The 27,111-nt window shown below is 41.8% G+C and overlaps 1 protein-coding gene across 6 annotated transcripts in view; it reads right to left on the reverse strand.

The window, feature by feature from the left end:
* Positions 1-2,548: 2,548 nt before the first annotated feature.
* LOC110495992 (tuftelin) overlaps positions 2,549-27,111 on the reverse strand; it is a 42,619-nt gene continuing 18,056 nt past the window's right edge. For 2 of the 6 annotated variants that reach the window (XM_021571582.2, XM_021571581.2), the window contains exons 2-9: positions 12,542-12,824; positions 12,242-12,316; positions 10,471-10,566; positions 6,151-6,261; positions 4,175-4,398; positions 3,740-3,845; positions 3,290-3,373; positions 2,549-3,174 (exon numbers count right to left, since the gene is read on the reverse strand). In XM_021571582.2, coding sequence (XP_021427257.2) covers positions 3,070-3,174; positions 3,290-3,373; positions 3,740-3,845; positions 4,175-4,398; positions 6,151-6,261; positions 10,471-10,566; positions 12,242-12,316; positions 12,542-12,712 — 972 coding nt within the window. In that variant the 5' untranslated portion in view covers positions 12,713-12,824 and the 3' untranslated portion in view covers positions 2,549-3,069. The remainder of the gene's footprint in view (positions 3,175-3,289; positions 3,374-3,739; positions 3,846-4,174; positions 4,399-6,150; positions 6,262-10,470; positions 10,567-12,241; positions 12,317-12,541; positions 12,825-27,111) is intronic. The other 4 variants (XM_021571586.2, XM_021571583.2, XM_021571587.2 and 1 more) reach the window with 4 other exon arrangements.

Below are 27,111 nucleotides of genomic sequence, written 5' to 3' on the forward strand. Positions count from 1 at the left end.
TTGTACGGTGTTTTCTCCGACACATTGGTGTGGCTGGGTCGCGGGTTAAGCGAGCAGTGGGTCAAGAAGCAGAGCGGCTTGGCAGGGCCGTGTTTTGGAGGACGCATGTCTCCCGACCTTTGCCTCTCCCGAGTCCGTGCGGAAGTTGCAGCGATGGGACAAGATTGTAACTACCAATTGGATATCATGAAATTGGGGAGAAAAAAACATTATACCGTCAAGGCCATCTAATTTCAGACAAAACCAGGTAGATGAAATCAGAGACATCTTATTGTTAACATGCAACTGCAAGCAACTGTGTGTGTAAGGTGCACTGCAAACACAGGAATGTGACCTATGGACCCTGAAGCAGAGGTATCCTGGTTAAATAGGCTACGGAACTGGGTGCTGAAAACTCCCCCAGTGTGTGTGAGTAACTGCTTTGTCTGGATTGTCTCTCCCAGGGGTTAACTAGAAAACACAGCCATCAACTATTTTAAAAGGTGTCAATTGAGCACCGACTTGAAAATGAGCTCACTCTTTCTTATATCAAGTCATACCATATATTGGCCAAATTCCCAATTCTAGATACCAATTCTAGATATCAATTTTGGGAAAAGTTGAGAGAGACAATAACGCACACATAAAACTCAAATGCGGTTATGCCTCAAGCAATAAAGTAATGATGGAACTGGGCCTGTCACTGTAACCAGAGTGCTTTGTTACCATCGGGTTTATCTAGAGTATGTCAGGCATCAAATCACAACGAACCAACAGATATCAGTATCAACGCTAGGAGCTGGCTATATAAATATATATATATACACACACTACCATTCAAAAGTTTGGGGTCACTTCGAAACGTCCTTGTTATTGAAAGAAAAGCACATTTTTTGCCCATTAAAATAACATCAAATTGGTCAGAAATACAGTGTAGACATTGTTAATGTTGTAAATGACTATTGTAGCGAGAAACTGATGATTTTTTATGGAATAGGCGGCGTACAGAGGCCCATTATCAGCAACCATCACTCCTGTGTTCCAATGGCACGTTGTGTTAGCTAATCCAAGTTTATCATTTTAAAAGGCTAATTGATCATTAGAAAACCTTTTTGCAATTATGTTAGCACAGCTGAAAACTGTTGTTCTGATTAAAGAAGCAATAAAACGGTCCTTCTTTAGACTAGTTGAGTATCTGGAGCATCAGCATTTACGTGTTCGAATATAGGCTCAAAATGGCCAGAAAATAATAACTTTTTTTCTTAAAGTCATCAGTCTTTTCTTGTTCTGAGAAATCAAGTCTATTCAGTGCTAGAAATTGCCAAGAAACTGAAGATCTCGTACAACGCTGTGTACTATTCCCTTCACAGAACAGTGCAAACTGGCCTCTATAGAAAGAGGAGTGGGAGGCCCCGGTGCACAACTGAGCAAGAGGACAAGTACATTAGAGTGTCTAGTTTGAGAAACAGACACCTCACAAGTCCTCAACTGGCAGCTTCATTAAATAGTACCTGCAAAACACAAGTCTCAACGTCAACAGTGAAGAGGTTACCTGCCTTCTAGGCAGAGTTCCTCTGTCCAGTGTGTGTTATTTTGCCCATCTTAATCTTTTAATTTTATTGGCCAGTCTGAGATATGGCTTTTTCTTTGTAACTCTGCCTAGAAGGCCAGTATTGTACTTGTCCTCTTGCTCAGTTGTGCACCGGGGACCTCCCACTCCCCTTTCTAATCTATTTTAAATGGACAAAAAAATGTGCTTCTTTCAAAAACAAGGACATTTCTAAGTGACCACAAACTTTTGAACGGTAGTGTATACAGTTGATGTCGGAAGTTTACATACACCTTAGCCAAATACATTTAAACTCAGTTTCTCACAAGTACTGACATTTAATCCTAGTAAAAATTCCCTGTTAGGATCACCACTTTATTTTAAGAATGTGAAATGTCAGAATAATAGGATAGAGAATAATTTATTTCAGCTTTTATCTCTTTCATCCCATTCCCAGTGGGTCAGAAGTTTACATACACTCAATTAGTATTTGGTAGCATTGCCTTTAAATTGTTTAACTTGGGTCAAACGTTTCAGGTAGCCTTCCACAAGCTTCCCACAATAAGTTGGGTGAATTGTGGCCCATTCCTCCTGACAGAGCTGGTGTAACTGAATTAGGTTTGTAGGCCTCCTTGCTGACGCACGCTTTTTCAGTTCTGCCCAAGGACGAACCAGACTTGTGGTGGTCTACAATTTTTTTTCTGATGTCTTTGCTGATTTCTTTTGATTTTCCCATAATGTCAAGAAAATAGGCACTGAGTTTGAAGGTATGCCTTGAAATTCATCCACAGGTACACCTCCAATTGACTCAAATTATGTCAATTAGCCTATCAGAAGCTTCTAAAGCCATGACATCCTTTTCTAGAATTTTCCAAGCTTTTTAAAGGCACAGTCAACTGTGTATGTAATCTTCTGACCCACTGGAATTGTGATAGAGTGAATTATAAGTGAAATCATCTGTCTGTAAACAATTGTTGGAAAAAATATTTGTGTCATGCACAAAGTATATGTCCTAACCGACTTGCCAAAACTATAATTTGTTAACAAGAAATTTGTGGAGTGATTGAAAAATGACTTTTAATGACTCCAACCTAAGTATATGTAAACTTCCAAATTCAACTGTATATACACACACACACCAACCAGCTGTCTCTCTCATTTTATCACTTCCTCTATCCATCTCTCTTGATCATTATCTCCCTCTGCTCAGGACTTGATCTCGATGACTCAGATTGAAGGAAGTGACTTATTTCCGTGCATTGATGAAGGTGGGCAAAAGAACAGAAATATACCAACTTCCTTGGCCCTCATTTCTATCCTGGAACATTATACTGTGTTGCTGCTGTGTTGTTCATGAAGATAACCAAACATTAATTGAATTGATTTTTGTGTAAAGATATATATATATATATATATATATATATATATTTTTTTGACTCAATGAAAAATCTCCATTACAATAGCTTTTTAGTCCTGGAATAGGTTTGATCTGTGTCCGGGAAACCGGCCCTATAGAGATAAGAGACAGGAAGGTGTTGTTGTCACCTGTAGGTAATCTGGGGAGTGGGTTTGCATTCTTTGGTGGGCGGAGAAGCAGGCTTCTGACCCTCCAGGAAGTACTCTATCTGGTCACGCATCTCTGTGTTCTGGAGAGGAGAGGGGTCAAAGGCCATTCAGACAGAGAGGGACCTAACACAGGGACCCCTATCCCTCAAACACACATACACACACCACAACACAAATAGCTGTATGAGTACTGACCTCAGCTTCCAGAAAAGCCACCTTCTCCTCTAGATCCCTGATCACTCTCTCTCTCTCCTGTATTACTGTCCGTGAGTTCTGCAGCTGTAACACACACAAAACAAATACACTTAGATACTACAGAGGAAAACCAACATTCACTCTAACTTCCACAGAAGAGGATGCTTCATCACTTATTCATGATGAGTGTTCTGTTTCAGCAAACCGTTTAGCTTGGCTTACAGTAACTCCCCTATTGCCTTTACAAACCAAAGCAATTAGGAACCCTCTAATCCCTCCTTTTCAATATCATTTTCCCATTGATGGCTGCTACGCATGCAGGGTTTGTGTGTGTTTGTGTTTGTGTATGTATGTGCTTGTATGTGCATGTACGCTCCGTGCACATCCACCTGTGTGTATCTGCCGCATGTGTGTACGTCCGTCCATGCATCCATATGTGTGTGTTCTCACCTGCTCGATCATGTGGCGGACCTTCCTCTGCTGGCTCTTCAGCATGTCGTCCAGGTGATGGATTTTCTCCTTCAGGACAGCCAGCTCCTTCTCCAGCTCCTCAGTTCTGACAACACACACCACAACCCACTGGTTACATAAGCATAATTACCATAATATTTACACTATATATAAACTTGCCATATTTATGGGTCCAAAGTTTAAAGAGAGTATACAGTATCCTTTTAAGTATCTTGGATAAATATGGCAATTCATTAACGATGTAGTCCATACAGTAGCAATGCCTGCTGCTGAGGACTGTAATGTTTGTATAGTATCTCATGTACAACTCATGTACAGTAGTGTAGGAGTTGTATATGTCATACTATGTGCAGACAATCTACGTTTCAGTTTTATGACTGATTTGTAGTCGTTATGGTGACAGAGCCTCTTCACCTCTTCTTTTTCTCCTGCACCCCCTCCTTGGCTGCTCTCAGCTGCAGCAGTTCAGCCTCACTGGTGGCTATTTTGCCCCTCAGGACAGCACCCTCCAGCTCCATGCCCCCCAGCAGCCTCTGCAACTCCTCCACCTTCTGACCTCGCTCCCCCGCCTCCCCCTCCACCCACTGCAGGTGCTTTGACTGCTCGTCGAGGCGCCGGCTGAACTCATCGCTTTCAGCCTGCAGGGGGAGCCAGATAAGTAAAGTTCCCAATTAAATCTAGTTACAGTAATGGTCAGGAAATAGTTAAAATGTGTTACATGATCAGTGGATATTCAATTGTGGACTGGGATGGCTTAAATGCAAATACCAATACTAAATACTCAAAGATGAATAACTGAGCACTCAGTCTTTAGGGGTCAACAGTAATACTTCTAGGTCATTCTTATCAATAGTACCAGTCAATCTACAGTACCAGTCAAAAGTTTGGACACACCTACTCATTCAAGGGTTTTTCTTTATTTTTTACTATTTTCTACATTGTATAATAATAGTGAATACATCAAACCTATGAAATAACACATATGGCATCAAGTAGTAACCAATAAAGTGTTAAACAAATCAAAATATATTTTACATTTTAGATTATTCAAAGTTGCCACCCTTTGCCTTGATGACAGCTTTGCACACTCTTGGCATTCTTTCAACCAGCCTCACCTAGAATGTTTTTCCAACAGTCTTGAAGGAGTTCCCACATATGCTGAGCACTTGTTGGCTGCTTTTCCTTTACTTTGCGGTCCAAATAATGCTAAACCATCTCAACTGCGTTGAGGTCGTGTGATTGTGGAGGCCAGGTCATCTGATGCAGCACTCCATCACTCTCCTTCTTGGTTAAATAGCCCTTACACAACCTGGAGATGTGTTGGGTCATTGCCCTGTTGAAAAACAAATGATAGTCCCACTAAGCGCAAACCAGATGGGGTGGCGTATCGCTGCTGTGGTAGCCATGCTGGTTAAGTATGCCTTGAATTCTAAATAAAGCACAGACAGTGTCACCAGCAAAGCACCCCCACATCATCACACCTCCTTCTCCATGCTTCACGGTGGGAACCACACATGCGGAGATCATCCGTTCACCTACTCTGCGCCTCACAAAGACACGGCAGTTGGAACCAAAAAGCTGAAATTTGGACTAATCAGACCAAAGGACAGATTTCCACCTGTCTAATGTCCATTGCTCGTGTTTCATGGCCCAAGCAACTCTCTTCTTCTAATTTGTGTCCTTTAGTAGTGGTTTCTTCGCAGCAATTCGACCATGATGGCCTGATTCACACAGTCTCCTCTGAACAGTTGATGCTGAGGTGTGTCTGTTACTTGAACTCTGTGAAGCATTTATTTGTGGTGCAAATTCTGAGGCTGGTAACTCTAATGAACTTATCCTCTGCAGCAGAGGTAACGCTGGGACTTCCTTTCCTATGGCGGCCCTCATAAGATCCAGTTTCATCATAGCGTTTGATGGTTTTTGCAACTGCACTTGAAGAAACATTGAAAGTTCTTGAAATTTTCTGAATTGACTGACCTTCTTGTTTTAAAGTAATGATGAACTGTAATTTCTCTTTTCTTATTTGAGCTGTTCTTGCCATAATATGGACTCGGTCTTTTACCAAATAGGGCAATCTTCTGTATACCAACCCTACCTTGTCACAACACAACTGATTGGCTCAAACACATATTTTTTAAAAACTTTTAACAAGGCACACCTGTTAATTGAAATGCATTACCTCATGAAGCTGGTTGAGAAGAATCTCAAATATAAAATAGATTTAGATTTGTTTAACACTTTTTTGCCGGTTACTAAATTATTCCATGTGTGTTATTTCATAGTTTTGATGTCTTCACTATTATTCTACATGGTAGAAATTAGTAAATATAAAGAAAAAAAATGAGTACGTGTGTCCAAACTTTTGAGAGAGAATCTATCCATACACTGACCTGCATTCTGTCTCTCTCCTCCTTGTGTCTCTTCTCTGACTCCTTCAGCTGGGCATACAGGCGCTTGCTCACCTCCCTTACCTTTGCACTGTCCTCTGAATTCTCCCTGACCTTTAAAGAGAGAGACATAGATTAGGCTAAGTACAAGCTCAATGAACTTGAACACAGAGTAAACACAAACATACAGAGTGCTCGGTGCTGACATGCCATTTGCATACCATTTCCGTATTTGCTTGAGGTAAAAGGCCACCTAAATGGGTTGGTGTGTCAGGTAAATGTCAGGTGTCTGCCAGCTAAACACACTGGTTTTCCCAATAAAATACCACACCATGTATTGTGTTCCCTAACATTAACACAGTTTAGAATGGCTAAAAAGGCCAAAAAGATCATCAAGGCCACTGCCTGTTCACCCCACTATCATCCAGAAGGCAAGGTGCATCAAAGCTGGGACCGGGAGACTGAAAAACAGCTTTTATCTCAAGGCCATCAGACTGTTAAACAGCCATCACTAGCACATTAGAGGCTGCTGCCTACAGGCATAGACTAGAAATCACTGGCCACTTTAAGGAAAGGAACACTAGTCACTTTAATAATGTTTACATATCTGGCATTACTCATCTCATATGTATATACTGTATTCTATACTATTCTACTGTATCTTAGTCCGTTCCGCTATGACATCGCTCGTCCTTATGTATATAGACTTAATTCATTCCTACTTAGATTTGTGTGTATTGGGTATATGTTGTGTAATTTGTTAGATATTACTTGTCAGATATTACTGCACTGTCGGAGCTAGAAGCACAAGCATTTCGCTACACTAGCAATAACATCTGCTAATCACGTGTATGTGACCAATAAAATGTGATTTGATTTAATCGGAAGGCATCGTAACAAGACTCTAACCAAAGGACAGGTCATATAATACAGTCACTGTCCAGACATACAGTGCATTCCCTTAGAATGTATTGTTATTCCTACTAATGCTGAGAGAAACTTAGTGAACTCTTCAGCATTTTCTGTATTTCTGCATAGATTTGACATAACATGTGATCAGCTCTTTATCTATGTCCTAATAATAAATCAATGCAAATAGTCCCGGTAGCCATTTGATTAGCTGTTCAGAAGTCTCATGGCTTGACAATTTTTAGGGCCTTCCTCTGACACCGCCTGATATAGAGGTCCTGGATGGCAGGAAGCCTGGCCCCAGTGATGTACTGGGCTGTACACACTACCCTCTGTAGTGTCTTGCGGTCGGAGGACGAGCAGTTGCCATACCAGGCAGTGATGCAACCTGTCAGGATGCTCTCGATGGTGCAGCTGTAAAACCTTTTGAGGACCTGAGGACCCATGCCAAATCTCCTGAGGGGCAATAGGTTTTGTCGTGCCCTCTTCACGACTATCTTGGTGTGCTTGGACGATGTTAGCTTGTTGGTAATGTGGATGCCAAGGAACTTGAAGCTCTCAACCTGCTCCACTACAGCCACGTCGATACGAATGGGAGGCGTGCTCGGTCCTTCTTTTCCTGTAGTCCACAATCATCTCCTTTTTCTTGATCACGTTGAGGGAGAGGTTGTTGCCCTTGCACCACATGGTCAGGTCTCTGACCTCCTCCCTATAGGCTGTCTCGTCGTTGTCATCTGTTGTGTCATCAGCAAACTTAATGACGGTGTTGGAGTAGTTTGCAAGCCTTGCCACATTTGAATGAGCGTCGGAGCCAGTGTAGTATGATTAGATCTTAGTTCTGTATTGACGCTTTGCCTGTTTGATGGTTCGTCGGGAGGGCATAGCGGGATTTCTTATAAGCTTCCGGGTTCGAGTCCCGCTCCTTGAAAGCAGCAGCTCTACCCTTTAGCTAAGTGTGAATGTTGCCTTTAATCCATGGCTTCTGGTTGGGGTATGTACGTACAGTCACTGTTGGGACGACATCCTCGATGCACTTATTGATAAAAAGCCAGTGACTGATGTGGTGTATTCCTCAATGCTATCAGAAGAATCCCGGAACATATTCCAGTCTGTGCAAGCAAAACAGTCCTGTAGTTTTGCATCTGCTTCATCTGACCACTTTGTTATAGGACAAGTCACTGGTGCTTCCTGCTTTAATTTTTGCTTGTGTAAGCAAGAATCAGGAGGATAGAATTATGGTCAGATTTGCCAAATGGAGAGCGAGGGAGACCTTTGTACACGTCTCTGTGTGTGGAGTAAAGGTGGTCTAGAATTGTTTCCCCTCTGGTTCCACATTTAACATGCTGATAGAAATGAGGTAAAACTAATTTAAGTTTCACTGCATTAAAGTCCCTAGGAGCGCCGCCTTTGGATGAGTGTTTTCTGTTTGTATATGGCGGTATATACAGCTCATTGAGTGCGGTTTTAGTGACAGCACCGGTCTGTGGTGGTATGTAGATAGTTACAAAAAAATACAGATGAAAACTCTCTAGGTAGATAGTGTGGTCTACAGCTTATCATGAGATACTCTACCTCAGGCGAGCAAAACCTTGAAACTTCCTTAGATGTCGTGCACCAGCTGTTGTTTACATATATGCATATGCCCCTGCCCCATATCTTATGGCTGCTGTTCTATCCTGCCGATAGAGTGTATAACCTGCCAGCTGTATGTTTTTAATGTCGTAGTTCAGCCACGACTCGGTGAAACATAAGATATTACAGTTTTTAATGTGCCGTTGGTAGGATATATGTGCTTTCAGTTCGTCCCATTTATTTTCCAGCGATTGAACGCTAGCTAGCAGGACAGAAGGCATAGGCAGATTAGACACTCGTCTCCTGATCCTCACAAGGCACTCTGATCTTTTTCTGCAAAATCTCTGTTTCCTTTTCTAGAGAATGACGGGGATCTGGGCCTGGTCGGTTGTCCCTCCCATCCGACTCATTGAAGAAAAACTCTTTGTCTAATCTGAGGTTAGGAATCAGTGTTCTGATGTCCAGAAGCTCTTTTCAGTCATAAGAGATGGTAGCAGCAACATTATGTGCAAAACAAGTTATGAACAATGCAAAAAAAACTAACAACATGGTTGGTTAAGAGCTGTTTAGATAAAGTGAACCTGATTAAATTACTTTTATATTTCTTTATTGAGCAAATTGATCCATCATTCAATGTCTTTGTTGGAAAAAGCATGTGAACCTCTAGATTAATGAGCTCAATAAAGTAATCAAAATTGTTGTATTTGTTCTCATATTCCTTGCATGCAATGACTAACTGATTTAATGAGCCATTCGCAGTTTCACTGTACCGGCCGTGTGTACTTAGACTTGCATGGCTTAATCTTTGAGACAAGCATATGCTACTGGCAGGATCAACCAGGTAGCCACTCACAACGTAGATGTTGTACCTGGTCGCACTAAGCAAAGAACAACCAGGGACCGGTCCTATCCCGCTTGTAACTCTACAAACTCGTTGTATGCATTTGCAGTTTTTTTGGGGTTAAGGTTTTCCCAACCTGAACTGAATGGTGAATAATGTCTTGTGGCATTTTGGAGTCAGTTTTATTGTACGTAAGAATAGTAGATGTTTCTGAACACTACTACAACAAAACATGTTAACATGCTGTCTTACAATAAAAGTGACTCCAAAATTGACACTTTTCACCATTCACTATTCACCATTCAGTTTCGGTATTGGGCAAAACATACTGTAACCCCCAAATGCAAATGCATACAACGGGTTGGTAGAGTTACAAGCTTCATGTAGTCATTGAATGCAAGGAATACAGGACCATATACTAAACTTTTGATTACTTTAATACACTTAATTGAGCTCATTCATTTAGAGGTTCATAAACTTTTTCAGACAAAGAAGTTAAATGTTGGATCAATTAAAAAGTACAATTGATTTTTGTTTAATCAGGTTAACTTGATCTATTATTTAGACTAGGTCAAATCTATGCAGAAATACAGTAAAACTCTAAAGGGTTTACAGACGTTCTCTCACCACTGTAGGTAATGGCTGTGTGGTGTCCTTTTACAGGATGCTATGTTGTGATGCACTGAAATTGGATATGTTGTTAGCGTGTGTGTGTGTGACCTCTGTGTGTGGTCTTTATCACTATACTTTTAAAATGGAGACCAGCAGCCATTTAAAAAAACAGAGGGATGTGGTGTGTGAAAATGTATGTTTTTAAAAGTATTTTATAATTTGAATATAAATGTCATTTTCAGTTCATATACAAATTCCTATTCAAATCGTCTACACAGTAGTTAAATACTTTTTTTCTATAAAGCACTAATGTGGAACTGATGCAAACAAACAAAATATTTAAGAAAACAAAAGTTTGAGTAAATGTTGATATGCAAATAAGGTCTTACATTTGTTTCTGACTCAGTCCCAACAATTTTACAATTGGTGACAATTGCTGGGTTGGTAGGCAGGGTGACACTGACTTTGTAACCATTGGCTGGAAACTGAAGGATAGAGCAGGGGTTAGTGGTTATTTCATCAGTATTTGTATCTATTTGTTTGTATTTGAGTATTAGAATGTATAAGAATGAGTTAAATAGCTACAGTGCCTTCAGAAATTATATATATTTTTTCCCACATGTTGTTCCCACGTGTTACAGCCTGAGTTTAAAATTGATTCAATTGAGATTTTGTGTCACTGGCCTACACACAATACCTCATAATGTCAAAGTGTAATTCTGTTTTTAGAAATGTATTCAAATTAATAAAACATGAAAGATGAATTCTCTTGAGCCAATAAGTATTGAACCCCTTTGTTATGGCAAGCCTTAAAGCCTAAAGGTCAGGAGTAAACATGTGCTTAATAAGTCACATAATAAGTTGCATGGACTCACTCTGTGTGCAATAAGAGTAAGGTTTGACTTTGGAGACGAGAAGCAAGTACAGGGAGTGAACATTTGACGGAAAATGGACATCAAACAAAACAAGAACAGCGTCTGGACGGGGGAACAAAACATCATTACGACAAAAATGCTGACAGGGGGAACAAAACTGAGGAAGACAGATAGATATAGAGTGGGCAATCAACAACGTGAAGGAGTCCAAGTGAGTCCAATGAGTGCTGATGCGTGTAATGAAGGTGATAGGTGTGTGTAATAAAAGGCAGCCTGGCGCCTTCGAGCACCAGAGAGGGGAAGCGGGAGCAGGCATGACAATAAGGGTTTAAACATAATTTTTTAATAACTACCTCATCTCTGCATGCAATTATCTTTTAGGTGCCTCAGTCAATCGGTACATTTCAAACACAGATTGAATCACAAGACCAGGTTGGTTTTCCAATGCCTCGCAAAGAGCGGCACCTATTGGTAGATGGGTAAATAAAATAAAAGGCAAACATTGAATATCCCTTTGAGCATGGTGAAGTTATTATGCTTTGGTTGGTGTGTCAATACAACTAGTCACTACAAAGATACATGCGCCCTTCCTTATTCAGTGGCATGAGAGGAATTCAGCTCAGGGATTTCACCATGTAGTCAATGGTGACTTCAATACAATTACTGAGTTCAATGGCTGTGATAGGGGAAAACTGACGATGGATCAACAACATTGTAGTTACTCCACAATACTAACCTAACTGACAGAGTGAAAAGAAGGAAGCCTGTACATAATATAAATATTTGAAAACATGTATCCTGTTTGCAACAAAGCACTAAAGTAATCACGCAAAACACTGGAGTTGCTTACCAAGACAACTTTGAACGTTCCTGAGTGTCCTAGTTACAGTTTTGAATTAAATCGGCTTGAAAGTCTATGGAAAGACTTGTAAATAGCTGTCTAGCAATGATCAACAACCAACTTGACAGAGCTTGATACATTTTTAAAGAATAATGTACCAATATTGTACAATCCAGGTGTGCAAAGCTCTTAGAGACTTACCCAGAAAGACTGGATGAAGCCAAGGATGATTCTAACATGTATTGACTCAGGGGTGTGAATACTTATGTCAATTAGATAATTCTGTATTTAATTTTCAATACATTTGAAACATTTTATAAAAACATGTTTTCACTTTGCCATTATGAGGTATTATGTGTAGTTGACTTAAAAATAAATATTTTATTCATTTTGAAACCAGGCTGTAACACAACAGAATGTGGAATAATCAAGGGGTATGAATACCTCCTGAAGGCATTGTACCTTGTTATTCTGTCTGGTGGCCATCTGTTCCCTCAAGGTCTTCAGACAGTACCGAACCTAAAGAGAGACAACACATAACACACATTATATATTTTATTTACACTACACCAGCTTGCACACACACACACTAGAAGGACTTTACATCAACAACACACCCTTCCTCTGTACACCCAAACCACCCATTAATTTCCCTGTCCTTCAACAGAACCCCACCCATGTTGAGTCATTCTCCCATATTGCTGGTGCAGAGAAAACTAAATCAAGATGGCAGCACTCACTGACCTCCTGTATCTGAGACACCTCGTCTGTCAGCATCTTGACACTGCTGGTGTTTTCCTTCTCTGTTTGTGGGACTCGAGGTACACTTGTACAATAGAGCTGGGGTATTCTGTTAGTCAAGGGAAGCTCTGAAATCACATACACACCAATGCACACAGGCTTAAACTTGCTCATACACACCTTAAGGACCTCTACTTTCTCTTCCCGAAGGTCGGATCAGATTTAGCCTCTGGCTAGTCTGGTATTCACTGGTTGACTGGTATTCACTGTTTGACTGTGGCTGTGACTGTGAGAAATAGAGTAAGAATACAATACAATATAATCATGATTATTATTTAGTAATAGTGAGAAGAAAAATAATAATCAATGTACCTTGTTAATGAACTGTTCTGATGACTGGGTTGACTGATTCTGTGCTTGTAGAGTGAGTCTGAGCAGCCTGCACCTAATTTGAAATCAGAGGCAAGAGGACTAAGCACCTCTCTGTCTCTGTATATGTCTGATGTTGTCTTGTCAAAAAGATTATGACATTGTTAACGCCCATAACAAACCATTTCATATTTAGCTTACGTTTAATTGGATTAAATTGTTTTGGTGTCTTTTAGTTGTCACTGTATTAGACTAAGAATCGGTGATTGGATGATGTTGAAGTTGAAATGGTGCTGGTTCCATTTGGGACGCAGACACTGACTGTCTGTTGTTTCCACCGCACCGCTTTTCTAATCCAACTCTGGATCTGACCTAAAATTACAGTAACTAAAAGTCAAACCAGTCCAACTAAGTACTGTAGGACCTTAAATAGCAACACATTCCACATTAGGGATGGCAATCACTTCACAGTTGTGTCCCGTCCCTTTGGTAATACCAGCAAAATGTTGACAACAATATATACTGTTAATAGACTATTTGTTCTCTACTGTATAGACTGAATATGAAAACGTGTACTTTATCATAAATAAGGCATAGATTTCAATGTGGTCAAAATGCCTGTTACTCTAGTAAATCTTAATTTATGACATACAATATGTGAAATATTTTTTCCCATTCCTCCTTGCAAAACAGCTCGAGCTCAGTGAGGTTGGATGGAGAGCATTTGTGAACAGCAGTTTTCAGTTCTTTCCACAGATTCTCGATTGGATTCAGGTCTGGACTTTGACTTGGCCATTCTAACACCTGGATATGTTTATTTTTGAATCATTCCATTGTAGATTTTGCTTTATGTTTTGGATCATTGTCTTGTTGGAAGACAAATCTCCGTCCCAGTCTCAGGTCTTTTGCAGACTCCATCAGGTTTTCTTCCAGAATGGTCCTGTATTTGGCTCCATCCATCTTCCCATCAATTTTAACCATCTTCCCTGTCCCTGCTGAAGAAAAGCAGGCCCAAACCATGATGCTGCCACCACCATGTTTGACAGTGGGGATGGTGTGTTCAGTGTGATGAGCTGTGTTGCTTTTACGCCAAACATAACGTTTTGCATTGTTGCCAAAAAGTTCAATTTTGGTTTCATCTGACCAGAGCACCTTCTTCCACATGTTTGGTGTGTCTCCCAGGTGGCTTGTGGCAAACTTTAAACAACACTTTTTATGGATATATTTAAGAAATGTCTTTCTTCTTGCCACTCTTCCATAAAGGCCAGATTTGTGCAATATACGACTGATTGTTGTCCTATGGACAGAGTCTCCCACCTCAGCTGTAGATCTCTGCAGTTCATCCAGAGTGATCATGGGCCTCTTGGCTGCATCTCTGATCAGTCTTCTCCTTGTATGAGCTGAAAGTTTAGAGGGACGGCCAGGTCTTGGTAGATTTGCAGTGGTCTGATACTCCTTCCATTTCAATATTATCGCTTGCACAGTGCTCCTTGGGATGTTTAAAGCTTGGGAAATCTTTTTGTATCCAAATCCGGCTTTAAACTTCTTCACAACAGTATCTCGGACCTGCCTGGTGTGTTCCTTGTTCTTCATGATGCTCTCTGCGCTTTTAACGGACCTCTGAGACTATCACAGTGCAGGTGCATTTATACGGAGACTTGATTACACACAGGTGGATTGTATTTATCATCATTAGTCATTTAGGTCAACATTGGATCATTCAGAGATCCTCACTGAACTTCTGGCGAGAGTTTGCTGCACTGAAAGTAAAGGGGCTGAATAATTTTGCACGCCCAATTTTTCCGTTTTTGATTTGTTAAAAAAGTTTGAAATATCCAATAAATGTCGTTCCACTTCATGATTGTGTCCCACTTGTTGTTGATTCTTCACAAAAAAATACAGTTTTATATCTTTATGTTTGAAGCCTGAAATGTGGCAAAAGGTCGCAAAGTTCAAGGGGGCCGAATACTTTCGCAAGGCACTGTAACTCAGGTGATCCTCCTTATATTATTTACAATTAAATAGACAATGCTTAAGTTATTGAAAAATAATGGTTGCGTAACAATGGTATATTCTGGAATCATCCCACTGGCCAAAGACTGGTCGAATCAATGTATCAAGGCACAAGGTGAGACCCAGATGCAGACTCAGGAGGCAGATGGTTGGAGTCTTACAATGTTTAATAATTCAAAGGGGTAGGCAAGAGAATGGTCGTGGACAGGAAAAAGGTCCAAACCAGATCAGAGTCCCGGAGGTACAGAGTGGCAGACAGGCTCGTGGTCAAGGCAGGCAGAATGGTCAGGCAGGCGGGTACAGAGTCCAGAAACAGGCAAGGGTCAAAACCAGGAGGACTAGAAAAAGGAGAATAGCAAAAAGGTACACAGGAAAAACATACATTTGCAAAAAGTAATCAACGTAAGGGGATTTGGTATTTTTCCCCCAAACCTTTAACCTAAATCCAATGACATGGTTACATTTTTTGTTGATTTCTAATTGAATTCACGTTATTTGGAAACTCAACCAAAACTAGATGTTGAACTGCATCACATCTGGCTGTGATTGGGAGTCCCATAGGGCGGCGCACAATTGGCCCAGCGCCTTCCCAGTTTGACCGGGGTAGGCCATCACTGTAAAGAAGAATTTGTTCTTAACTGACTTGCCTAGTTAAATAAAGGTTCAATAAAAAAGGAGCCTTATCAAATGAGTTTTAAACACTTAACTTCGAACTTTTGATGTTTTGAATCATTTTTCATTCTATGGCCTTAAACATGTGTCATTTAATTGTCGTAAGGTTACAATCTTTCCTCAAAAATAAACAAACATTCTCTTTTGGGAAAGAAAACCCCTGTTTAATAAGGGAGGTTAACTGCTTTAGCATCAGTCTGAATGGGAAAATAAAACACTCTATAACGGCAGTTCCACATGAATTAAGAGAGTGAATAGTCTTCTGAGAGGTGGTTTAGGCGTTACATAACATAACTGTAAAGGCAGCTTCTCTAGATCTCACTGTCTGATCTGATCCTGCGTCTATAGAGAGTTTCAATGCAGTTAATCCATGTTTATGTTATTTATACTGAACCTTCCTGAGCTTGTGTGTACAGTGTGTGTACATAAAGGTGAAGAGGTGTGTTTGTGTGTGCCTGCATGTGTTCCCTTACAAGCCTGAATGTGTTTGTCCGACTGCCTCTATACCCGGCTCTCCCTTCATCCAGCTCAGTATAGACCAGTGGAGGCTCTTCAGAGGAGGAAGGGGAGGACCATCCTACTCAGTGACTTTCATAAAAATGTAAATTGTAAAACATTTAGAAAGTTACGTTACTGCATGAATGTAGTGGGTTTACTAACGTGTTACTTCAATTAGCTATGCTGACTATGATGTTACTTTAGCTAATATCGAGACAACAATCTAGGCTGTGTGTAGCGGTTTGGTTTGGAAAGGTTATTTAACCTGGTCACCTACAGCTGATGTGTCGTGCATTGAAGTCTACAAGTGAAGGGAAGAGGTGGGAGGAGGAGAGCGCATGAATGCGAGAAGGAATACAATGTGGCTGCTGTGAAAATGAACTGTGAACTGAAAATGAAATTTACGCGTGATAAGGGGTGTATTCTTTCTGCCGATTCTGTTGAAAAAGTTTCTTAAACGGAAGAAAATGGTACAAAATGGGGATAAACATACCTGAATTTGTCCAATAGAAACTCTCGTTTGCAACTGTTGGACTAATGATTTCATCCATTAGCATCAGCTAGATGCAGGCAAGTGTGCAAGGAAGTACTGCATGTCACTGTCTTTCCATATGTCACTGTCTGTCACCTCAAATTTGTCTCTCAACCTGTTTGCACCCACATTGTAAACTTTCATTCATAGGCAAGGTTGTAGCAACCTCATGATGGGTATAAGGGAAATTCGAGTATCATGTAGTAGCCTAAACCTATCGCCGTTGAGTCATCCAATATGCTGCAATAGAAATAAGGCCATGCTCGTGAAAAAAATGGCCTCCCTCACTTTAAACGGCACTGACAACCACTGACAGACCCCATTTGCTCTATGTACACTGAACAAAAATATAAACGCAACATGTAAAGTGTTTAATTTTATTTTTATATTGTGGATAGCGTGTTACTTCCATCAATGTCTAGATCATTCCAATTCCCCATATATTTTTTTGATATATATATATATTTTTTTGATATATATATATATATATATATATATATAATTAATTTGCAAATTATGGTGGAAAATGAGTATTTGGTCACCTACAAACAAGCAATATTTCTGGCTCTCACAGACCTGTAACTTCTTCTTTAAGAGGCTCCTCTGTCCTCCACTCGTTACCTGTATTAATGGCACCTGTTTGAACTTGTTATCAGTATAAAAGACACCTGTCCACAACCTCAAACAGTCACACTCCAAACTCCACTATGGCCAAGACCAAAGAGCTGTCAAAGGACACTAGAAACAAAATTGTAGACCTGAACCAGGCTCGGAAGACTGAATCTGCAATAGGTAAGCAGCTTGGTTTGAAGAAATCAACTGTGGGAGCAAGTATTGGGAAATGAAAGACATACAAGACCACTGAATCTCCCTCGATCTGGGGCTCCACGCAAGATCTCACCCCGTGGGGTCAAAATGATTACAAGAACGGTGAGCAAAAATCCCAGTACCACACGTGGGGACCTAGTGAATGACCTGCAGAGAGCTGGGACCAAAGTAACACACTATGCCGCCAGGGACTCAAATCCTGCAGTGCCAGACGTGTCCCCCTGCTTAAGCCAGTACATGTCCAGGCCCGTCTGAAGTTTGCTAGAGAGCTTTTGGATGGTCCAGAAGAAGATTGGGAGAATGTCATATGGTCAGATGAAACCAAAATATAACTTTTTGGTAAAAACTCAACTCGTCGTGTTTGGAGGACAAAGAATGCTGAGTTGCATCCAAAGAACACCATACCTACTGTGAAGCATGGGGGTGGAAACATCATGCTTTGGGGCTGTTTTTCTGCGAAGGGACCAGGACGACTGATCCGTGTAAAGGAAAGAATGAATGGGGCCATGTATCGTGAGATTTTGAGTGAAAACCTCCTTCCATCAGCAAGGGCATTGAAGATGAAACATGGCTGGGTCTTTCAGCATGACAATGATCCCAAACACACCGCCCGGGCAACGAAGGAGTGGCTTTGTAAGAAGCATTTCAAGGTCCTGGAGTGGCCTAGCCAGTCTCCAGATCTCAACCCCATAGAAAATCTTTGGAGGCAGTTTAAAGTCCGTGTTGCCCAGCAATAGCCCCAAAAACATCACTGCTCTAGAGGAGATCTGCATGGAGGAATGGACCAAAATACCAGCAACAGTGTGTGAAAACCTTGTGAAGACTTACAGAAAACGTTTGACCTCTGTCATTGCCTACAAAGGGTATATAACAAAGTATCGAGATAAACTTTTGTTATTGACCAAATACTTATTTTCCTCCATAATTTGCAAATAAATTCAAAACAATTCCAAGATGGCGTCGCAGTCAGACGTCTTGTCCTGTCGTGTCCCTTGTATATATCGTTTTTACATAATTTTCTTCGCATATCTTTTAAAATATTTTGCTAAACCTCAACATCTAAATACTCTCCTGCAACCCGCCTCACCCTATGTAGCATGGATAAGCTTTTTTTTCTTCTAAAGTATTTATATTTACTTCGGATCTGAAACCCCTCAACTGAAGCTAGCAAGCTAACTACCAGCTATCAGTCAGCAAACCATTGCTAGCGGTCATCAGCTAACCTTTAGCTCGGAAAGCTCTCGCCCGTTCGAACAACGCAACTCTCACCAGAGCATAACGGACCTATTATTTTTATCCCCGGATTCCCACCGCAAACGGAACATTTTCATCTGGGTCTTCACAACTAGCTAACCGCAACCCCGGATGACTACTCCTGGCTAGCGTTTCCATCCACTTAGCTTGAAGCTAGCCCGGCCAGAGCTCCTGTGCTACCACCGAAGCATACTCCTGGGCTACAATATCCGGACCCACGACCGGTCTATCGATGTCACCGCATGAAGAGGCATAAACAGACTCAACCCCATCGCGACGTCCCCCAAAGGCTAACTTTCTAGCCCTTGCTATCTGCTTGCTTGCTAATTCGGCCTGCTAACTGCTAGCCTGCCCCGGTCTACTAACAGCTAGCTTGTTTAGCCCCGGTCTGCTAACTGCTAGCTTGTTTAGCCCCGGCCTACTAACTGTTAGCTTGTTAGCACAGGCATGCTAACTGTCTGAATCGCCGTGTCCCCAGCTAGCCCAACCACTCTCCGGACCCATATTTATTTTCAATCTCTTTTCGATTTTTAATTCGATTGTACCTTCCGGTAACCTGCCACACCCAATGTGATACGGAATCGCTATTATTTTTTATTTTTAGAACACATTCAAGAACCTCCAGAAGCTAACCAGCTAACTAGCTACAAGCTATTTAGTCATTGTTAGCCACTGCTAGCGGCTTTTACCTTCTGCTCAGCCAGCCATTTTTTTTTTTGCCTGGATAACTGTCTCTCCACAACAACGCCGGATTCCTGCCGTAATCCCTGGACCACTACTTCTGATCTTCACCGCTAGCGTGCACGCAGTCCCGAAGCTATCCCTGAGGCCCACTTCCCGGCCTACTCAGCTGTTCACCCGAACCACACATACACGGCTAGAGCCCAATACTCCACCGGATCCTTGCTGTAAACTTGGCCACATAGCTGATGCCTGCTGGACACTGTGATCACTTGGCTACATAGCTGATGCCTGCTGGACTGTCCATTAATCACGGTACTCAATTCTGTTTGTTTATGTTTTTATCTGTCAGCCCCAGCTGCGAACTGTGTGTAGGCTCTGTGTGAAGTTAATCCGACCCTCTCTGCCTAATCAACACCATTTTACCTGCTGTTGTTGTGCTAGCTGATTAGCTGTTGTTGTCTCACCTGCTGTTTTAGCTAGCTCTCCCAATCAACACCTGCGATTACTGTATGCCTTGCTGTATGTCTCTCTCAAATGTCAATATGCCTTGTATACTGTTACCTCTGATACCTCATTTGTCCCAACTCCCACACATGCAGTGACCTCACCAATTACAACCAGCATGCTTAGAGATACAACCTCTCATCATCACCCAGTACCTGGGCTTACCTCCACTGTACCCGCACCCCACCATACCCCTGTCTGCGCACTATGCCCTGAATATATTCTACCATGCCCAGAAATCTGCTCCTTTAATTCTTTATCCCCAAAGCCCTAGGCGACCAGTTTTGATAGCCTTTAGCCGCACCCTCATACTACTCCTCCTCTGTTCCACGGGTGATGTGGAGGTAAACCCAGGCCCTGCATGTCCCCAGGCACCCTCATTCGTTGACTTCTGTGATCGAAAAAGCCTTGGTTTCATGCATGTCAACATCAGAAACCTCCTCCCTAAGTTTGTTTTACTCACTGCTTTAGCACACTCTGCTATCCTTGATGTCCTTGCCGTGTCTGAATCCTGGCTTAGGAAGGCCACCAAAAATTTGGAGATTTCCATACCCAACTATAACATTTTCCGTCAAGATAGAACTGCCAAAGGGGGAGGAGTTGCAGTCTACTGCAGAGATAGCCTGCAAAGTAATGTGATACTTTCCAGGTCCATACCCAAACAGTTCGAACTACTAATTAAAAAAATTACTCTCTCCAGAAATAAGTCTCTCACTGTTGCCGCCTGCTACCGACCCCTCTCAGCTCCCAGCTGTGCCCTGGACACCATTTGTGAATTGATCGCCCCCCATCTAGCTTCAGAGTTTGTTCTGTTAGGTGACCTAAACTGGGATATGCTTAACACCCCGGCAGTCCTACAATCTAAGCTAGATGCCCTCAATCTCACACAAATCATCAAGGAACACATAATTTATTTATTTATTTACCTCTATTTCTGAAACTATCTGCCGCCATTGTCGCAACCCCTATTACCAGCCTGTTCAACCTCTCTTTCATATCGTCTGAGATCCCCAAGGATTGGAAAGCTGCCGCAGTCATCCCCCTCTTCAAAGGGGGTGACACCCTGGACCCAAACTGTTACAGACCTATATCCATCATGCCCTGCCTATCTAAGGTCTTTGAAAGCCAAGTCAACAAACAGGTCACTGACCATCTCGAATCCCACCGTACCTTCTCTGCTGTGCAATCTGGTTTCCGAGCCGGTCACGGATGCATCTCAGCCACGCTCAAGGTACTAAACGATATCATAACCGCCATCGATAAAAGACAGTACTGTGCAGCCGTCTTCATCGACCTGGCCAAGGCTTTCGACTCTGTCAATCACCATATTCTTATCGGCAGACTCAGTAGCCTCGGTTTTTCTAATGACTGCCTTGCCTGGTTCACCAACTACTTTGCAGACAGAGTTCAATGTGTCAAATCGGAGGGAATGTTGTCCGGTCCTCTGGCAGTCTCTATGAGGGTGCCACCGTGTTCAATTCTCGGGCCGACTCTTTTCTCTGTATATATCAATGATGTTGCTCTTGCTGCGGGCGAATCCCTGATCCACCTCTACGCAGACGACACCATTCTGTATACTTCCGGCCCGTCCTTGGACACTGCTATCTAACCTCCAAACGAGCTTCAACGCCAAACAACACTCCTTCCGTGGCCTCCAACTGCTCTTAAACGCTAGTAAAACCAAATGCATGCTTTTCAACCGTTCGCTGCCTGCACCCGCACGCCCAACTAGCATCACCACTTTGGATGGTTTCGACCTAGAATATGTGGACATCTATAAGTACCTAGGTGTCTGGCTAGACTGTAAACTCTCCTTCCAGACTCACATCAAACATATCCAATCTAAAATCAAATCTAGTCGGCTTTCTATTCCGCAACAAAGCGGAAGTCCATGCTAGGTAAAGCTCCGCCTTATCTCAGTTCACTGGTCACGATGGCAACACCCACCCGTAGCACGCGCTCCAGCAGGTGTATCTCACTGATCATGCCTAAGGCCAACACCTCATTTGGCCGCCTTTCATTCCAGTTCTTTGCTGCCTGTGACTGGAACGAATTGCAAAAATCGCTGAAGCTGGAGACTTTTATCTCCCTCACCAACTTCAAACATCTGCTATCTGAGCAGCTAACCGATCGCTGCAGCTGTACATAGTCTATCGGTAAATAGCCCACCCAATTTACCTACCTCATCCCCATACTGTTTATATTTATTTACTTTTCTGCTCTTTTGCACACCAGTATCTCTACCTGTACATGACCATCTGATCATTTATCACTCCAGTGTTAATCTGCAAAATTGTAATTATTTGCCTCATGCCTTTTGCACACAATGTATATAGACTCTTTTTTTTCTTTTTTTTTTCTACTGTGTTATTGACTTGTTAATTGTTTACTCCATGTGTAACTCAGTGTTGTCTGTTCACACTGCTATGCTTTATCTTGGCCAGGTCGCAGTTGTAAATGAGAACTTGTTCTCAACTAGCCTATCTGGAATTTTTTCTCTCATTTTGTCTGTCATAGTTGAAGTGTACCTATGATGAAAATTACAGGCCTCTCTCATCTTTTTAAGTGGGAGAACTTACACAATTGGTGGCTGACTAAATACTTTTTTGCCCCACTGTGTGTGTGTGTACACACACACACACACACACACACACAAATACTCACACATACAAATACTCACACATATACAGTGCCTTGCGAAAGTATTCGGCCCCCTTGAACTTTGCGACCTTTTGCCACATTTCAGGCTTCAAACATAAAGATATAAAACTGTATTTTTTTGTGAAGAATCAACAACAAGTTGGACACAATCATGAAGTGGAACGACATTTATTGGATATTTCAAACTTTTTTAACAAATCAAAAACTGAAAAATTGGGCGTGCAAAATTATTCAGCCCCTTTACTTTCAGTGCAGCAAACTCTCTCCAGAAGTTCACTGAGGATCTCTGAATGATCCAATGTTGACCTAAATGACTAATGATGATAAATACAATCCACCTGTGTGTAATCAAGTCTCCGTATAAATGCACCTGCACTGTGATAGTCTCAGAGTTCCGTTAAAAGCGCAGAGAGCATCATGAAGAACAAGGAACACACCAGGCAGGTCCGAGATACTGTTGTGAAGAAGTTTAAAGCCGGATTTGGATACAAAAAGATTTCCCAAGCTTTAAACATCCCAAGGAGCACTGTGCAAGTGATAATATTGAAATGGAAGGAGTATCAGACCACTGCAAATCTACCAAGACCTGGCCGTCCCTCTAAACTTTCAGCTCATACAAGGAGAAGACTGATCAGAGATGCAGCCAAGAGGCCCATGATCACTCTGGATGAACTGCAGAGATCTACAGCTGAGGTGGGAGACTCTGTCCATAGGACAACAATCAGTCGTATATTGCACAAATCTGGCCTTTATGGAAGAGTGGCAAGAAGAAGGACATTTCTTAAAGATATCCATAAAAAGTGTTGTTTAAAGTTTGCCACAAGCCACCTGGGAGACACACCAAACATGTGGAAGAAGGTGCTCTGTTCAGATGAAACCAAAATTGAACTTTTTGGCAACAATGCAAAACGTTATGTTTGGCGTAAAAGCAACACAGCTGAACACACCATCCCCACTGTCAAACATGGTGGTGGCAGCATCATGGTTTGGGCCTGCTTTTCTTCAGCAGGGACAGGGAAGATGGTTAAAATTGATGGGAAGATGGATGGAGCCAAATACAGGACCATTCTGGAAGAAAACCTGATGGAGTCTGCAAAAGACCTGAGACTGGGACGGACATTTGTCTTCCAACAAGACAATGATCCAAAACATAAAGCAAAATCTACAATGGAATGGTTCAAAAATAAACATATCCAGGTGTTAGAATGGCCAAGTCAAAGTCCAGACCTGAATCCAATCGAGAATCTGTGGAAAGAACTGAAAACTGCTGTTCAAATGCTCTCCATCCAACCTCACTGAGCTCGAGCTGTTTTGCAAGGAGGAATGGGAAAAAATTTCAATCTCTCGATGTGCAAAACTGATAGAGACATACCCCAAGCGACTTACAGCTGTAATCGCAGCAAAAGGTGGCGCTACAAAGTATTAACTTAAGGGGGCTGAATAATTTTGCACGCCCAATTTTTCAGTTTTTGATTTGTTAAAAAAGTTTGAAATATCCAATAAATGTCGTTCCACTTCATGATTGTGTCCCACTTGTTGTTGATTCTTCACAAAAAAATACAGTTTTATATCTTTATGTTTGAAGCCTGAAATGTGGCAAAAGGTTGCAAAGTTCAAGGGGGCCGAATACTTTCGCAAGGCACTGTATATATATAAATATATACAGTATATCACAAAAGTGAGTACACCCCTCACATTTTTGTAAATATTTGAGTATAACTTTTCATGTGACAACACTGAAGAAATGACACTTTGCTACAATGTAAAGTAGTGAGTGTACAGCTTGTATAACAGTGTACATTTGCTGTCCCCTCAAAATAACTCAATACACAGCCATTAATGTCTAAACCGCTGGCAACAAAAGTGAGTACACCCCTAAGTGAAAATGTTCAAATTGGGCCCAAAGTGTCAATATTTTGTGTGGCCACCATCATTTTCCAGCACTGCCTTAACCCTCTTTGGGCATGGAGTTCACCAGAGCTTCACAGGTTGCCACTGGAGTCCTCTTCCACTACTCCATGACGACATCACGGAGCTGGTGGATGTTAGAGACCTTGCACTCCTTCACCTTCCATTTGAGGATGCCCCACAGATGCTCAATAGGGTTAAGGTCTGGAGACATGCTTGGCCAGTCCATCACCCTTACCCTCAGCTTTTTTAGCAAGGCAGTGGTCGTCTTGGAGGTGTGTTTAGAGTCGTTATCATGTTGGAATACTGCCCTGTGGCCCAGTCTCCGAAGGGAGGGGATCATGCTCTGCTTCAGTATGTCACAGTACATGTTGGCATTCATGGTTCCCTCAATGAACTGTAGCTCCCCAGTACCGGCAGCACTCATGCCAATGGGCAAATATGTACGGAAATGTTCATTCAAATCAAAAGGGTTGCTGTGAAAAATTGATTGAATTCAAATGGATTGACTCTATTATACATTTGATATCTGTATCCAACCAAGCTAAATGTGTCTTGGTTACCCTAATTTCCATTGGCTTCTTTCACACACAGATATTTTTCAATGGGCTTCTTTTACTCACAACAAAGCATTTTCATAAGTGTCTTAGGACAGGTGTGACTCTCCGACCACGTCCAAAGGCACATAGCTTTGGAGTCCGATAAAGTGCCTTAAATAAATATCTTTATCCTTTCCATCCTTATTCAGTTGCATTACCATGTTAAATATGATTCATTTTCATGTGACAGTCATCACATTTGTAATGGTAAAATCACAAGACAACAGAGATAGATTTCATTATCAACATCTTTGAGCTCATTATTTTCCAATATACAAAAATGTCCTCCTAAAAAATATATACTGTACATACACCCATACACATCCCTAATTGTTTAGCGTGAGTGCAACAGCTGTGATTACAGCACAGTAATCATAATAATAGTGTCAGGCTTTGACAACACCTTCCCAGCATACCACAATCTGTTACCAATTAGGAGTGAGGAGGACATACCAGTAAACAACACACGTAAAACAAAACACTGACTGCAACACACACAGCACGAGGACGTATTGCAGTGATACTAAGTACTGTAATAGTCTAGGTCTTAGCGCAAATCAAAGTTACAATAATGTAACTATGGTAAAGAACAGACATGTTTGTTTAAAAAGAGGGAGAGTGGGATCACGCCGAGTCACTCACGCTAAAACACCCTGCCTGTCTATGTAATAATATAGCCTAGTCATATAGCAGGCATTTACAGTTAACACTCATAGGCGTACAGGAATCTAACCCCCAATTTTGATGTTACAAGGACTATGCTCCAATAAAGTGAGCCATTGCACCCCCCCAGTCCTTCTCAAACCACATCCTGCAAATGAGTGGCTCCATATCTGCAGATCCTCTGACTGTAATAGGGGAGCCAGTCAAGCAGTGGCTTGTCTGCACAGGAGCATTCTGCCTTAAGTGGAATAGGCTGGGGCATCATCCATCCATAGAGGGTAGAAGAAGTGATGGATAAGAGTGAAGACAGGAGATGAGTCCATCTGACTCACCATGTGAGTCGTGATAGAAGATCCAGCTGTAATAGGAGATGCCTGATAAGGGTGGAGCACTGCATGTGGCGCCGCCCAAGGACAAGGATATTAGCTATCAAGATACAGTGTGACGACTACTGAGAAACAGCATGTACTACAGTAGAATGTACATAGGAATGTGACCATTTGCATGCATGTGAGGATAGAGTACAGTACATGCATCGATGTAATGTGTATTTGCATAGTTATGTTTGTATCAGGGTGTGCTCCATTTTGAGTGTACTCTATTTACAGTATTTGTGTTGATTAAGAGTCCTAGATTGAAGTTGGCAAGCTAGATTAAGTTGTATAGCGTGTACCTTAATGATTTTCTCCCTCTAAGAATGTATTGTGTGTAATGGCAGGGCTTGTAAAAAACACTAAACCATCAGTTGTGGTTGGACCAGCCAGCTCCCTGCACTATGAGAGTTTGAGATCACAGGGAGCGACAGCCTCAGGGCTTATCTCAGTCAGAGGCACAAAGACAGATGAAGAGAGAGAGCTAGAGAGAAAGAGAGCAAGAGAGAGTGTATAGCCACACCACACCCATTGCTCACATGCCCCTAACACAGAGACACAATGTTCTCTTCCTTCACCACACACTCCTTCCCTGGCTCTCTCACAGTCATTGCATGGCAGAGATTTGTTTTAGCGTTCCAAATTCCGCGAGGGGGGTTGTGTGTGTATGACTTGGCTGTCTGACAGAGTCAGCAGGAGTTTGTGCTTGGTTGTTACAGTTTTTACTGTTAATGAAGCACTTTTAGTTTGATTATGGTGATTAACTCACACATACAAGTACATGCACATTGCTCACAGGCAAACATGAAAAGCATGTGATATGGAAGAACATCCCATATACATATATGCTCGTATCCAATATGGCGTAGCAGTCAGACGTCTTTGTCCTGTCGTGTCCCTTGTATATATCGTTTTACATATTTTCCGTCGCATATCCTTTAAAATATTTTGCTAAACCTCATCATCTAAACTCTCTCCTGCAACCAGCCTCACCCAATGTGGTGTGGATCAGCTTTT

The sequence above is a fragment of the Oncorhynchus mykiss genome, chromosome 18 (assembly GCF_013265735.2).
Source record: "Oncorhynchus mykiss isolate Arlee chromosome 18, USDA_OmykA_1.1, whole genome shotgun sequence".
Classification (NCBI taxonomy): Eukaryota; Metazoa; Chordata; class Actinopteri; order Salmoniformes; family Salmonidae; genus Oncorhynchus; species Oncorhynchus mykiss.